Raw genomic sequence first — 17,356 nt, 5'->3', positions numbered from 1 at the left:
TAAATAATAGTTAAAAGTTATTGTTGGAGGGCACAGACTCAACCCGCAGACCAAAAAAGAAAATAAAAAAAAATTAAAACGCCTCCAAAAAACGGGTACTTGAGGCACCCAGAGTGCTGTGGTGATGAAGAGCATTAATAATCTTTTAGCTGAACTTTTATTTTCTAGAAATACCATTTCAACCTTGAATAGAAAAAATGCCAGGAGAAAAACGAATATTCAACAAAATATTAAATGGTTTGGTTTTAAAATTATTACTTTTTATGTATATCTTTGACGTATATTTTGGCTTGCTGAAAGCTAACTACCTAGCTAACTTTGTTCTCACTTTAAATCTGTTACAGTGGAAATGGAGCCCTCCTTGCACTCCAGTGAGCACATCAGGCACCCCAGGACACCGATCTGAGACAGAATTAGACATGGAGGTGGATCGTGAGTCTAAGAAGGTGGCAACAAGGTCAACACAAGGCTCAAGGAAAACTGGAGACAGTATGTCAGTCACTTTCACTGTATAATTGGGCATATTTAGAACTTGGAGCTAGTTGTTTTTGTATGTTGAATATGTTGAAATATTACACTATGACAATGCTTTTGACCCCTGGGGGAAAGGCACAATGGTCACGGTTACATCAGGTAACATGAGTCATTTTTTTTCTTAATGTTAAGATTTAAATTTAAAGACTGTGTTGTTGTTTTTTCAAAGAAACATTGTTTTTCATACTAATTTCTATATTATTACAAGCCTATAATTTGTACTCTCAGTTTAATCTTTGATGGTTAAAACTTAATTATTTTTAAGAATTTAGAATCTCAATTTGCACAAAATGTAAGTATTCCACATTATTTTGTTATCGTAAAGTAAGATGGAAAAACACAGAAATGTGCGAACGGGTTTTTGTTTTGAGCTGTAAATAATTATTTAAATTGTGGCCATTCTTTTGACTACTGGTGAAAAGGCACAATGGTCACTATCAGTTCAGGTATGAATTTTAACATTATTCTTATAACTAACTTATTTTCCTGCTTAATTATATAAAATCTGATTGTTAGGTCTAATTGTTGAATGTTGCCATTGTGTTTCTTAAATTTGTACAGTCTTAGTTCAAGCAGTATTATCAAAGCTATTCCTTTGATCCTGAGCACCTCTAACCACTTTGTGTTGGGGGAGGTTTTATAGCAGATACATCCTATCTGGAAGATCTACTTCCTTTGATGTAAGCTTCCTGCGTTTACGACCCTTTGGTCAGCAGGAGGACACACACACACACACACCCTGCATGCATATACATACAGTGCCTTGTCTTTGTAACCAAAGGGGTTGCGAGGGAGGTGTTTTGTAAACTATTGTTTGAAGTTTGTCAATAAAAGCCAGCGAGAGGAGGCCCTCATGGGGTCACTTCCATGCTGGACATAGACGAGGCCTCCTTGCGCAAGTAATCGATCGATCGCTGACTGTCTTGTTTTCATTCATGATGAATAAGTCTCTAGAATTAGCGGGGTTTGTGGGAACAGACCCAACATTTATTTGGTCCTTCGAGCCGGAGCCCAACACATTGCCTCCATCGCGAGGAGAGGAGAGGACGCCACCGCAACGTCTGGGATGATTGACGGAAAGCCCTGGTGCCTTGATGCTTGTCACCAGGCCGGGAAGTTTGCGTCTGAACTCCCTCGGGATGGATGGCGATTGACGGGATACAGAGACTCTTCCCATGAACGGAAACAACACGAACAGTAAGTACAGAAGGCCTTAGAGAGCGGCTACGTGACCCTGCGTTGATCGCAGGTACGGGAGCGCGCTAGCCGCGTGAGAGAGACGCAGGCTTCTCCGCCGTGTGGGGCGTGGAGATAACCTAGGTTCGGTAGCTCCGCCGTGAGGAGTGTTCGGAATCTCCGCCATTTGGGGCGTTTGGAGAGTGTCCGAAGGTTGGAATCTCCGCCATATGGGGCGTTTGGAGAGTGTCCGACGGTTGAATTCTCCGCCATATGGGGCGTTTGAGAGTTTTCAACAGAGCGCGCTAGCTGTGCGTGTAGACGCAAGCGATAGGCCTATGTTGTGTGTGTGCGGGCCAGACGTGGTCTGCGTGAGTGTGGCTGATTGTTGTCTTGTGTGAGAATAAAATGTGTAAGTCTGCCTTAGAAGGGGATGTAAAATTTATGGAGAAATATTCACCGGGCAGCATGCAGTATGTAGGTTGTTGGTGTATTTGAAGGATATTAGTGGAAGTTCAGTGTAAAATGCTTGTAGAAAGAATAACTCTAAGTGCAGCAGGTAAAACAGGGACAGCTAAGCAGAGGAAGGAATTGTAGTTAGCAGTCGCTAAGTTGTGGAACAACACCGTGGAAAAGCATTAGAAAGAGCAAGAATGTTAGCAGAAAAAAAGAGCCAGAGAAGAGCGTAAGAGGCAGAGGTGGAGGAGAGACTAAAGGCTGAGTATGGAGAGGCATTAGGAGCAGCGTTGAGTCCAAAACAGACTAGGCAGGAGAGGAGACAGAAAGGAAAGAAAGTGAACATAAACGTTGCAACCACATATCCATCCCTGATACAACAGAAAAAAAACCATATGGTGTTTAAGTCTGCCTTGAAAGAGGATGAAATACACTGCAAAGTTTTATTGGGCAGCACGTGGTGTGTGGATCGTTGATGAATGAAGTGAAATTGTGCTCTAAGCAGAAGCGAGTGTGAGTGTGTCTGACGTCACGGTGTGTGTGAAAAGGCATCCAGCTGGGGCAGACGTGATTCTGCAGGTCACCTGCCCAGCGGACAAAGAAATAACATAATTTGTGTGGTGAATGATAGCACGAAGAGTGTTTGGTGTTTCTCAGCCTGAAACAGCTATAATGCTACTTTCTGTTTATGAGAGAAGGATAGTTTAAAAGAGAGAGAGAGAGAGAGAGAGAGAGAGTGTGTGGTTTTAAGCAGTGATGAGATTAATGAAATGTGATGAGAGGAACACAAAACATACAGAAAATACATCAACCATACTAACCCTACATGCATATACACAATAAATGATACTCATGAAGACCAGACAGCATCTTAAGCATGAGATTCTGTTTGTCATCTTGTCCAAGTCACTAGTAAGATGAAAGTGATACATAGACTAGTGGACTGAATATTATAGGAGGAGAGATGACTGCATCATAGAGGAAAACAGAATGCTGATGAGGGGTTTTAAATGAGTGAGCTGATTGTGAGTTTCTGGTGTATGAAGAAGTTTTACCACGGCAAACATTTTTTTGGTTACATGAGAAGAAACTTATTATGTGATGAGACAACAGGGTTATGCTGTATGTTGTGTGTGTGACTGATTGGATGAATGTTTGAGATTAAACTGGCTGTTGATTTGTCTTTTGTTACCAAGTTGAGCCTGCCAAATGGGTTGTTACGATTTATCCCCTGGCATGAAGAACACGTGTCATGACTTAAACAAGGCCTTTCTTTCCTTTGCTTTCCTTTCTTTTTTATTTTGTTACTTTCATGGTGCACTGAAGGTTTCGGTTGATGATCTCTGTTTGAGCAGATATCCACGATTAGAATAAAAGAGCTATCGACTCATCGTCGAGAAAACTGTTGCAAAAGTGAGTTTCTCCAAAAATTAAAATGAGCTCAGGAGAAAGCCACTTATTTGGGACAATCAGAAAACAAGTCCCTGTCAAAAAGGATTCAGAGAGGGAATCCAATTTGGAGTTTTCTTTTTCCTTTTGAAATGACGTTATTTTGCTGTGGGTGAAAATGAAAATGCGACGATAAAATTCCACAATCAGCAAAAAGAAAGAATGGATGACTGTGTGAATGAGTGAGAATTTTAAAATAAATGGGGAACTAACTACCTGACTGACAAAAGCTGACAAGACTGACTGACTTAACACCATTGTGTGAAGTTAACCCCACCTGACAAAGGTGTGGATGTATCTCTGTGTGTGTCTCTGTTGCAGGAACAGAAGGAGACCACAGGAGGAAACTTGGGTCACATGACTATGTGAACTCTGCAAATTTAACCTTTTGGTTTAAAATTTTCTGTGTCTGTGAATTCACCATGGGTGTGTTATTAACTACTTTGTGTTGCTCACAGAGATCACTGTGAGAAAGAGTGTATACACCTGCGCAGCGCTAACATTAACATTTCTTTTTACAGCAGATGGTTAATCATGTGATTTGATCATGTGATTTATAGCAGGACACAACTTAATGTGTGTTTTCTACCACAGGATTACTGAGATTTTGTGTGAAGAAAACTGTGGTTACAGGCTGTGTGTTGATGATGAAATTACACTGTGTTGTGGAGAAAATATGAATGTTACAGGGAGAAGTGAATACAGTTTGAGACATACTGTGATGAAACTATTGTTACTTTTTCTACAGCGAGTGTTAACTTTATGACTTTTCACAGCTTCTCTGGAATCTGAATGGCCGACACCTGATAACCAGGATGAACTGTGTTTGGCTAATGTTTGTTTTTCTTTAAGAGTGCTTGTAAAGGATTCAGCACAGACAGAGAAGTGACAATTGAACAAATGTGCAGTGGTTACAGAATAGTTGAATATGGGGCTCATTAGCTGGCCACTACTGAGCTCATAGTGATAAAATGAGTGGAGTGACATTGCTTAAGGAAAGTCACCGATTAAATTGTGGAATAAATTGGGATGATTCATGATTTGGGACAAATTGTGATAATAATAGTGATTTAATGATTGGGGAAAACCTGCACATGATATTTGTCTTTTATGCTGAATACTTTATTATTCCTTTGATCTATAGTCGGTTGAAAATGTGAAGTTTGATTTAACGGATTTGTCTTCCAGGATACAGGCTCCAGGTGGAGCTGAGAGTTAGACAAGCTAAACATTTAATTGCTGACTAATGTTTTACACAGGGTTACAGGTTGGGTGAAGCTGCTCCAAGGGACAAACCCTGGAGATTGTTTTAGGGAGAATGTGCAACATTCTTGTACATGTCTCATTGGGAGTTGACACATGGCGGAAGCCATGTGGCAAGAGGAGTGTCATTTTAATTTGCAGATGTCGTGAGATGCCATGACGAGAGAAGTGACTGAGAGGATCGTCCACAAGATGGGAGCTGAGGCCTGGAGAGAGTCTTCAGGAGGATCAGAGATCGCCTTCAGCACAGAGAGCTGTGCTACTGAGCTTCCAGGAGATCGTCATGAGGAGACTCTGCACAGCAAAATCTTAAAATAAAATGAAAGAGTTTCGACGTTGACGTTGAGGAAGACAACTAAGGTGTACGACGTGCTCTGCCTTTAAAATCTTCAGCAACGTTGAATCATGAGGATTTGAGGGAGCGTGCCAGGCTCCATAAGTGACAGCGCAGAGGAGGTCCAGCGATGGACTTGTGGTTCTGTGAACAGCATAAATGCCAGGTGACTGTGAAATAACTAACAGCACTTTTTTTTTTTCCCACAAGTGAAGCCAGTAACTTACTATCCTAAAAGATTAGCTCTAGTTGCTTGTGCTTTACCTCCATGCGTGAGATCAGTATGTGCAGCAGCCTAAGCTGTACAATGTTTCAGGAAATAGTTTATTTCACCTTTTGACATTGTTAGTTTCACACGAGGTAGATGTCTACTACTGCAGACTAAAATTACATTTCTGTCACCTACAAGACACTTGTCTTTAATGTTACTGTTACTCTCACAACCACATATAACCATAAAGTGATGCACAATTCTGAATCCATCAAACCTTTTGCCAACGAAAGAAGAGGGCACTTCTCATGAGTGTAGACAGCGCGTGAGAGGAGTATATAAGCCGAGGGATGACTTAACAGATGTGCCACTTGGTGAGGGAAAGGTTTGGTTTGTTGGTGGTTGAGTTCTACAACAGTAGAGGGACAAACTAAAACGGGTTTACTGTAGTAGATAGTGAGAAAGTTATTTATGCAGGACAACTAGCATGTTTTATATTTGCTTGAGTAGCAGAGATGCTAGCTTTAACGGAAGTGTCTAATTCTGCAGAGAAATAAGATGTGACGATATACACTGATAGCCAGTATGCATTTGCTACATTACATTTCTTCGTGGTACAGTGGGTGAGCTGAGGTGTGACAGCCTCTACAGGAAACCTGTAGAACATGCCAAACTCTTGCAAAATCTGCTGGAGGCAGTGTTATTACCAGTAGAATTGCCGTTTGTAAATGTGTAGCACACATGTGAGGAAAGATCCAGATGCATTAGAGAATGCTTTTGCAGATAAGATCGCGAAAGAGGCAACTTTAGGAGAACATGGTGTTAACGTTTTAGCAGTGCACCGCCAGCAGACGTTGGCTATTATGCGGGATGCACTGGCAGACATGCAGGGCCACTCATCTACTGCAGGGAAACAGTTGTGACTTACAGTAGGAGCGAGCTTGCAGGATGGTGTTTGTTATCTGTGTGATAAACCAATACTGCCTTAGAATTGGTATAAAACTGTTGCTATTTTGCGCCATGGGCTTTGCCATGTCGCAACAGGAGGGAGATAATGAGTAGTTTATACTTTAAGATTAAATACCCTTAAAAAAAAAATTTTGCAGGTCATGTATGATATGCTGCAAATATTTGGAACATGGGATTCCCGAGACCATTTATAGTGATAATGGTCCACAATTTGTAAATAAAGTGATTAGATTAATGGCACAACATCTAGGGATAACATTAACAACATAATTGTTTATATCACCCACAAAGTGCAGGGTTGGTAGAGAGACCTAATGGAACAGTAAAGTTAAAACTTAGGAAGACTTTGGAAGAGACACATAAGACATGGTTAGACTGTGTAGAATTAGTTAAGATGTATATGAATGTACATGAGGATTACTCCAACAGAGAATGGTCTGATTCTTTGAGATTATATATGTTAGAGCATTTAGAGTTCTAGTCTTCTGTAGTGATGATAGGAGAGCAGAAGAGAGAGCATATTAGCAGGTTAGATGCTTAAAGTGTTTAAAAGTAAAAAGTCTTGAGAACAAATGATCTGCCAGATGATTCTGTTCTCCACAGGAGCAGAGTCTGAAGTCTGGAGATTGGATGTGGACAAGGCCATGGAGAGGAAGTGCTGGTCCAGTCCACGGTGGGAAGGTCCATATCGGGTGCTGCTGACGACGACCACAGCAGTGAAGATTGCTGAAAGGACACTTGGATACATCAAGCGCACTGCAAGAAGGTGACACACATCCAGGCCAGCTCGGAGTAAGTGGCAGGAAGACCGGGTACAAAGGGGGGGGAAAGCCTCCAGGGCCCCTCGTCTCAATCCGGTGAAGAAACCAACTGAGCCACAGGTACTCATCAGATGGCTGGGAATGTGCTGTGCGCCTTCTTGTGCCTGTGGACCCAGAGTGGGATGACAGGAGCGCACTGGGACAGAGCAAACCACACCCAGTGCCTGCATGGGGTTTTCAACCAACTATTGGTGGCAGTTTGTGAACACAACCGCTCACATAAAGAACGAGACCAATGGTTATGCTTGTGAAGCCACTGTCTACACATTCTTCTGGACTGTGGCCATATAGCATCACTGAGAGCGAGACAGTTTGTTTGGTTGCCGTAGCAACACATCCAGGAGTAAACATACTTGGAACACTGCCAACTTTTCAACTTCTGAACCTGACGGTTGATTCACCAGTAGCTGGGAAGGTGAACTGCTCTGGTAAGACAGACCTGCTAGTCCGACTCCAACTATCTGACTTGCTGCAGGACATTGAACAGCTAAATAAACTGGAAACAGGCCAGTTGCCTATGTGTATGAAGGGCAATGGATTAGTCCAAGTTGGAGATTTACCATGAAATCTGAGCAACGTCACCTATTCTTGTGTCCTCTGCAAGAAGGATGCAAACAGAGAAGCCCTTTGTCTACATCTACATCATCTACATCTACATCAAGCTGGCTGAGGTTTTGAGCCAAGAAGATCAAAACACCTTGATCCAATTTCCTTTACAAAGGTTTTCCTGTGGTGACAACATGACAGGAGAAGTTGTAAATGCGGATAATTTACCAGTTGACTCTAACCCCACAGGATGCCTACAGTGAGAAGATTTGGGGTTGATAGGAGTCATAAAGAAGGGTGTTGACCAGGCTACAGCTTTGAAGCTAGCTGAGAGCCACATGGACAAACAATAAAGTCAACTGATGTGTTTGAATGTCTATGTCTGTATACAGTTGTATTGTAGTGACATATGATTTTTGAGAATGTTGATTCTTCTTGTTTGACTGTTACATTCAGTTGTTTACTTGCAGGAATACATAATGAATTGCACGACAGGAGTAGATGCACCACAAGGCTGGATAACTTGGTGAATGTCTGGTCCTTGGTGGCATCTTCTTTTGAAAATATTAATTCCTGTTTTGGACTGTTGATACTGATTTGCTTACGTATAGGATGTAGTTTACTGTGTATGAGATCAATGAGAAGCAGGTTAACTGCTTACATGTATTAACTGTGAACTTTTGCATCGATAGAAGGTGAATGAAGAGGAGTTGTGTATGAATGAAATCTACACTGTCACTGTCCAAACAAAGGGTGCATAAGTTGAAATTTAAGTATATACAATGACAAAAAGGGGGAAATGTTAGGTCTAATTGTTGAATGTTGCCATTGTGTTTCTTAAATTTGTACAGTCTTAGTTCAAGCAGTATTATCAAAGCTATTCCTTTGATCCTGAGCACCTCTAACCACTTTGTGTTGGGGAGGTTTTATAGCAGATACATCCTATCTGGAAGATCTACTTCCTTTGATGTAAGCTTCCTGCGTTTACGACCCTTTGGTCAGCAGGAGGACACACACACACACACACACCTGCATGCATATACATACAGTGCCTTGTCTTTGTAACCAAAGGGGTTGCGAGGGAGGTGTTTTGTAAACTATTGTTTGAAGTTTGTCAATAAAAGCCAGCGAGAGGAGGCCCTCATGGGGGTCACTTCCATGCTGGACATAGACGAGGCCTCCCTTGCGCAAGTAATCGATCGATCGCTGACTGTCTTGTTTTCATTCATGATGAATAAGTCTCTAGAATTAGCGGGGTTTGTGGGAACAGACCCAACACTGATAAAGAGAAAAGAGAAAGAATCTTGTGGTTCTTTCTCTTTAATTCTATTGGAAAATAATTAAATAAGCAATTATTTAGTTGAAAGTGATTCAAATTATTTCCAAAGTTAAATGATGTCACCAAGTAATGCCATATCACAGAAGTTAGTTTTTGTGACAGGTGTGAAAAGACTCTGTTAACTGTGATAACTGGGCTTTTGACTACTGGGGGAAAGGTACAATGGTTACAGTCACATCAGGTAAGGTGATCTAATTCTTCCACTTTAATTTTAAGATTTTCTTTGGATTTTTTTAAAGAAATGTTGTGGTTGTGAGAAAATTCAATACCGTCGTTTGTAGACTGCTGAGGGATAAATGTCTTATAGTTTACAGACTTGGTTTAAATGTTGGTGGTGAAAATCAGCTTTTGTTCAGTCTTTTGAATCTCTTTATATTAACTGTAATGAGAATAAAGCAGATTGTAGACTGTTATAAGATGGAGCGTAAGGTTTTTGTATGCAGTTGTCAGTAAGTTGTTAGACTCTGACTATGCTTATGACTCCTGGGGAAAAGGCACGACAGTCACTGTCACATCAGGTACGAATTGTTATCTTTCTTGCTAAAGAGAGAAATTCCTGATCTCCCGTTACGATACAATGTATTCATTTTCATTTGTTTACAACTATAATGATAAATTTGATAAATTAAGTACTTATATGAACAATTGTTGTAGTTTGTAACAGAATATGTAAAAAAAAGAAAGAAGAATTTCAGACCAATTTTGATTAACAAAAATCCTTAAGTAAGAGTATCTAATGTTTTGTGAGAAGTAATAAAAGTATCCATTAACTATTTCAAATGGCTTTAAGACTTATAAAATGGCTCTCCAGTTACAGCGTCATCAGTTAAGATATGTCTCCATTGGATACAAGTTCTAATTTAACTTTTTGTCAGTGTGGTCTCAGGAGCTTGGAAAGAAAAGCGTCTGGACTTCTTTAAGTTGCTTGTTCAAGTCAGGTTTGTTCAAGTTCAAGCAACTTAAAGAAGTCCAGACACTTTTCTTTCCAAGTTCCTTACAGTACGATGACCTGGATGACTGAGAACCTTCACAGACTTTTTGTCAGTGTCACTTCAAATTTGAATTGTGTTCATATACATTTGCTATAAAAATGTGATATTGTCAAAATTGTCTTGTTGGGCGACCGCAGTTCAGGGGGTTGGGAAGCTCATCTTGTAACCGGAAGGTTGCCAGTTCGATCCCTAGCTCTGTCTGTCTTGGTCGTTGTGTCCTTGGGCAAGACACTTCACCTACCGCCTACTGGTGTTGGTCCAGAAGGGCCGATGGTGCGATATGGCAGCCTCGTTTCTGTCAGTCAGCTCCAGGGCAGCTGTGACTGCAACTGTAGCTTACCTCCACCAGTGTGTGAATGTGAGAGTGAATGAATAGTAGAATTGTACAGCACTTTGAGGGTCTTGAAAAGCGCTATAAAAATGCAATCCATTATTATTATTAACAGACAGCATATTTTGGGTGATTTGATAGGATTTTATCATCTTCTGGGATTAATTGCTGTTGAAGTAGACCTTTTGTGTATCATTAGTAGTTTAGCCTTTTTATACTGAGAACTAAGTAGATTCTGTGTGTCAGAGTGAATTGTTAAATGTTTGTCATTTTTATGCTTACCATCCATTTCTATATTGTTTAACTGTGGGATGAAAGGAATTTCACAGTCCCCCTCCTCAGATTCTCGAGGTTCTGGGTGAGGGGCTGTAGTGTTTTATTGCAGATACATCCTATCTGGAAGATCTGCTTCTTTTGATGTAAGCTTCCTGCATTTAGACCCTTTGGTCAGCAGGAGGTAACACACACACACACACACACACACACACACACACACACACACACACACACACTCACAAAACCACAGGCAAGGTACTCTTTGTGTGTATGTATACATCATATGTTAATGACCCTATGCATATTCAAGTAACCTCAATAAAAGGAGTGCTATGGGGAACCTGGCTGAGAGTCTGATGGAGGTCAAGTAGGTGGAACGACACTTGGCTCCAGGCAGGCCTCCCTCATGCATGAGTAACACAAAGAACGTTGCCTACTTGTGTCTTGTTCTTGCTGTGTAGCAAATTGTCCTGAACGTTCCAGCGAATAGGTTTACGCTACAAACCTATCACTGTGATACGGTGCTTTAGATTATTGGGGAAAGGGGACAACAGTCACTGTTTCATCAGGTAAGTAAACCATTTCAGGCAAATATCAATGCTGAAGTGGTATAAAATGTAATGTGTTCTTAAAAGAGTTTGCCATCAACACTGTGAAAGGAAGTTTACTAACTTTATATTATTCTTTTATTTATTTCATTTTTGTTATTGTTTTTTGTCCATATTCTGCATTTAAAATAATTTAGAAAATAATCTATAGACTAACAAAATCTGGAACTTATAACAACAGTAATATATATAATAGCACTGACAAAGGCTGATGAACAAATTGGGATTCGGGTCATTTGAAACGATAAACATTTAAAGGCTAAAGTCTATCTTTATCTGTCCATGTGATTATTATCTATCTTTAACTAATCTTAGGTGAAAATGTGTGCTTTATTATTGTATTTCCATTGTGGTATATTAATTATTATTGTTTCCCCTTTCTTAGCCACTTCAACTGCACCCACTGTGTTTCCTCTGGTACCATGTGGCACTGAGAGTGGAGATATGGTCACTCTTGGCTGCCTTGCCACCGGCTTTAACCCTCCTGCGGTGACTTTCTCGTGGAACAAAGGCGGCACTGCCTTGACAGACTTCATCCAGTACCCTTCAGTACAGAAAGGCAATGTTTATACTGGAGTCAGTCAAGTCCGAGTGAGGAAACAGGACTGGGATACACAACAGAATTTCCAATGTGTTGTGAATCACGCTGCTGGGAATGCACAGACTGGTTGCGAACCACCACGTAAGCCTTATACTTATCTTATCTATCTGGCTCTAAGTTTACATGAAAGCTCTGTGAACATATAGCAAACAAAACAATTTGAATGAATTTGTACACAAATGCACAAGCTGATATTGTTATAGTCTGTAAGACTTACGTTAAGTCATTAAATTTCCTTTTCTTAGGTTATTTGAATTCTACATACATCAAATACATAATACATTGCTACAGTAAACTTATTCAGTGCACATTTGAAGCAATATTTCTTATGCCATGTGGTTCTCAGAGTGGAAATATGGTCACTCTTGCCTGTCTTGCCACTGGCTTTAACCCTCCTGCTGTGACTTTCTCGTGGACAAAAGGTTCCTACCTTTGGTCCTCCTCCTTGACAGACACCATTCACTATCCTGCAGTACAGAAAGGGAATGTTTATACAGGAGTCACTCAACTCTGAGTGAGGAGACAGGACTGGGTTGCAAGACAGACTTTCCAGTGTGCTGTAACGCATGCTGCTGGGAATGGACAGGCTTCTTTTCAAAACCCATGTTAGCTTTGTGAAGTCACAGCTGGGATAGGCTCCAGCACCCCAGTGGCCCCGAATTGAACAAGCGCAAGAAAATGGATGGATGGATTTCTATATTTATCAATAGTATGTAAATTGAAATGAATAATTCCATGCTTTTGCATACATACATTTGTGTACATCTTTTTTTTCAGTGGTGTTTAAGAGGAATCCAACTCCTAAAGTGATTTCCTCTCCTGATGAGGACGGTACCTATACTGCCTCCTGCTTTGCCAAAGAGTTTGCACCAAAGAAACATGACATCAAATGGCTGAAAAATGGAGCAGACGTCACCAGCAAAATAGATCTGATCAGTACAGTTTCTGAATAAAGAAAGGCAGATGGAAAGAAAGTGTACAACGCAGCAAGTTTTCTCACATTAAATCCCAGTGATGTGAATGAAGAAACTGAATTCACTTGTGTGTTTACGGGAGGCCAAAGTGGATCTTTGAATAAAAGCGATATAGACAACACACTAGGTGAGAAACTGATACTTTTCTTTGAAAAAAATAAAGTTTTTTGGCTCTATGATTTTGTAATAAAACCAAATACCACCATAAAACCAGGTAAGCCTTATGCTAAGTCATATAGAATTTGTTTTGAGTCGTTTCTTTAACTTGCAATGTACTGACATGAAAGTGTTAGTCATATATTTCAACAGTTACCCCAACTTTTGAAGGAATTTAAAAATAATGAGAAAAGAAAACAAAGATAGAGTTTGACGAGAACTAATAGCCAATAAATTGCGGTACAACACATAATACATTAGGTTTTTTCAAATATTTTTTTTTCTCCAAATCAGATTTTTTCACAACCACAGATCTGAAAAACAGTATGTTACAATTATACACACACATACGCACACACCTTTCTTTATGTCTTCATATATACATCATTTTATCTCAATGTCTTGACTTTAAACTTGTACATAATCTCCCTGTTTAGCTGAGTATCTTTTCCTGATGGGACAGAGCCAACGGTGACAGTCCACATCCTCCCACAGCTGCACACTGACCAATTTTAGCCTGAAGATGAAATCACTCTGGTGTGTCTGGTCACCAGTACTGTCAATAAGATGTATATATGCTATTCTTTTTACTTATTCCAGTTTTTTGTGATTGATTTTTGACCATATTATGCATTTAAAATAATTTTCAAAATGATATGGTGTAGACTACTAAAGAAGTGACACTTATTAGTATATAATAATATATATATTACTATATAATATTAATATATAACACTAATGGAGAGTGATCAACAAAATGGGATTCGGGGCATTTGAAATGCTAAACATTTAAAATGTCTTTCAAGATGGGCTTTATTACGCAACATAATCAGCTCAAGTGTTTTCTCTTTAATCAGTTCTAAGTGAAAATGTGTGGTATATTATTGTATTTCTATTCTGGTATCTTAATTACTGTTGTCTCCCCTTTCTTAGCCACTTCAACTGCACCCACTCTGTTTCTTCTGGCACCATGTGGTTCTGAGAGTGGAGATATGGTCACTCTTGGCTGCCTTGCCACTGGCTTTAACCCTCCTGCAGTGACTTTCTCGTGGAACAAAGGCGGCACTGCCTTGACAGACTTCATCCAGTACCCTTCAGTACAAAAAGGCGATGTCTATACTGGAGTCAGTCAAGTCCGAGTGAGGAAACAGGACTGGGATACACGACAGAATTTCCAATGTGTTGTGAATCACGCTGCTGGGACTGTACAGGCTCCTATCACAGAACCACGTAAGCCTCATGCTATGTCACATTTAATCAGTTTATCTTATTCTGTTTGACTTATAACAAGTTTACATGAAAGCACTGTGAACATCTAGCAAATTACACAATTTGAATGAATTTGCACATAAATGCACAGGTTGATATTGTTATAGTCTGTAAGACTTATGTTAAGTCATTTAATTTCCTTTTCTTAGGTTATTTGAATTCTACATACATCACATTCATAGTACATTGCTACAGTAAACTTATTCAGTGCGCTTTTTCTGAAGTAATATTTCTTATAAATTATTACTGGGCCACATCTAGTGATTGCTACTTCTAATAAGCATAAGAGTCAGTTATCGAGTTAATCTCCAGTTTTTGTCTTTTGAAGAAATTATAGTAAGGCAAGGCAAGGCAAGGCAAGTTTATTTATATAGCACAATTCAACAACAAGGTGATTCAAAGTGCTTTACAGAGACATTAAAAACAAAATAGATAAAAAGCATGATTTAAAATTGATTAAGACAAGCAAACAAACAAACAAACAAAACAGTATATAAAATCAAAAATCAAAACAGTAGATAAAATCAGAACAGTAGATAGAATCAGTAGTTAAAATGTAAGTTTTGGAATTTAAGCTTAAAAGTGTGGATTTGGTGCTTTATTCAAAAGCAGCTGAGAACAGGTGAGTCTTCAACCTGGATTTAAATAAACTGAGTGTTTCAGCTGATCTGAGGCTTTCTGGGAGTTTGTTCCAGATATAAGGAGCATAAAAGCTGAATGCAGCTTCTCCGTGTCTGGTTCTGACTCTGGGAACTGATAAAAGACCGGATCCAGATGACCTGAGAGATCTGGAAGGCTGACTTTATCGTAAATGCACCCCAAGCTGCTTATGTTGATAAATAATCTCAACACAGAGAGGAATAACTGTTTGAACTTACAACCAAAACCCAAACTTATTCAAATTAAAAAAAAAACATAACCAACATATAATCAAATATTTCACCTCATTAAATAACATGAAATATTGTTAAATATTTCAAAATTCATCATTTTTTCATAGACTTTGTGGGAACACACAGACACACACACATAGTAAGGTGGAATGAGAACTATAATATATCCAAGCAGTCTTGCTCATGATTATTAAGCTTTGGTACATTGTCTTTTTTTTTATTCTTCACTCATACACTGTATTGGGTGTCATACTTGACAGCTCAATGTCGCTTGAGAAACATTCGAAACAACTGGTTCGGAACTGTTTTTATCATCTAAGAAACATTTCTAAACTCAGACTACTGGTGTCAAAGGCAGAACGTGAAATGATTATTCATGCTTTTATTTTTTTCTCATCTGGATTATTGTAATGGTCTTTTTACTTGTTTCAGCAAATCAGCTTTGGATCACCTTCAGACTGTACAGAATGCTGCAGCAAGACTTTTAACTGGTACTAACAAGCGGTCACATATTATTAAATAGTACATTTTAGGTTTCATTTTAAAATTTTAGTTTTAACTTTTAGAGCTCTACATGGTGAAGCTCCACAGTATATCCCTGACCTGTTGAAACCTCCTTCTTCCCGAGCACTTAGGTCGTCAGGTCAGAGGTTACTGTTAACGTTAAAGGTTACCCTTTAACGTTAACTAGTAATGACTTCATGAACTTCTTCACAAATAAAATTTTTATCATTAGAGAAAAAATTACCAATAATCATCCCACAGATGTAATATTATCTACAGCTACTTTTAGTACCATCGATGTTAAGTTAGACTCTTTTTCTCCAATTGATCTTTCTGAGTTAACTTCAATAATTAATTCCTCCAAACCATCAACGTGTCTTTTAGACCCCATTCCTACAAAACTACTCAAAGAAGTCCTGCCATTAATTAATGCTTCAATCTTAAATATGATCAACCTATCTCTAATAATCGGCTATGTACCACAGGCCTTCAAGGTGGCTGTAGTTAAACCTTTACTTAAAAAGCCATCTCTAGACCCAGCTGTCTTAGCTAATTATAGGCCAATCTCCAACCTTCCTTTCATATCAAAAATCCTTGAAAGAGTAGTTGTCAAACAGCTAACTGATCATCTGCAGAGGAATGGCTTATTTGAAGAGTTTCAGTCAGGTTTCAGAGCTCAGCACAGCACAGAAACAGCTTTAGTGAAGGTTACAAATGATCTTCTTATGGCCTCTGACAGTGGACTCATCTCTGTGCTTGTCCTGCTAGACCTCAGTGCTGCGTTCGATACTGTTGACCATAATATCCTATTAGAGCGATTAGAACATGCTGTAGGTATTACAGGTACTGCACTGCAGTGGTTTGTATCATATCTATCTAATAGACTCCAATTTGTTCAAGTAAATGGAGAGTCCTCTTCACACACTAAGGTCAATTATGGTGTTCCACAGGGTTCAGTGCTAGGACCAATTCTATTTACATTATACATGCTTCCCTTAGGCAGCATCATTAGAAGACATAGCATAAATTTTCACTGCTATGCAGATGACACGCAACTCTATCTATCCATGAAGCCAGGTAACACACACCAATTAGTTAAACTGCAGGAATGTCTTAAAGACATAAAGACCTGGATGGCCGCTAACTTTCTGCTTCTTAATTCAGATAAAATTGAGGTTATTGTACTCGGCCCTGAAAATCTTAGAAATATGGTATCTAAGCAGATTCTTACTCTGGATGGCATTACCTTGGCCTCCAGTAACACTGTGAGAAACCTTGAGTCATTTTTGACCAGGACATGTCCTTCAACGCACATATTAAACAAATATGTAAGACTGCTTTCTTCCATTTGCGCAACATCTCTAAAATTAGAAATATCCTGTCTCAGAGTGATGCTGAAAAACTAGTTCATGCCTTCATTACTTCCAGGCTGGACTACTGTAATTCTTTATTATCAGGATGTCCTAAAAACTCGCTGAAAAGCCTTCAGCTGATCCAAAATGCTGCAGCAAGAGTACTGACCGGGACTAGAAAGAGAGAGCATATTTCTCCTGTTTTGGCTTCCCTTCATTGGCTTCCTGTTAAATCCAGAATTGAATTCAAAATCCTGCTCCTCACATACAAGGTCTTAAATAATCAGGCCCCATCTTATCTT

The 17,356-nt window shown here is 39.4% G+C and overlaps 1 gene segment (V, D, J or C); it reads left to right on the top strand.

The window, feature by feature from the left end:
• Positions 1-603: 603 nt before the first annotated feature.
• LOC120439874 lies at positions 604-12,994 on the top strand. The segment is given in 3 exon segments: positions 604-633; positions 11,691-11,987; positions 12,684-12,994. Coding segments are annotated over 3 exon segments (492 nt in total).
• Positions 12,995-17,356: the final 4,362 nt, after the last annotated feature.

The sequence above is a fragment of the Oreochromis aureus genome, linkage group 4 (assembly GCF_013358895.1).
Source record: "Oreochromis aureus strain Israel breed Guangdong linkage group 4, ZZ_aureus, whole genome shotgun sequence".
NCBI lineage: Eukaryota > Metazoa > Chordata > Actinopteri > Cichliformes > Cichlidae > Oreochromis > Oreochromis aureus.
Note: the sequence above shows the minus strand (reverse complement) of the source record. Positions and strands in the feature narration are given on the sequence as shown.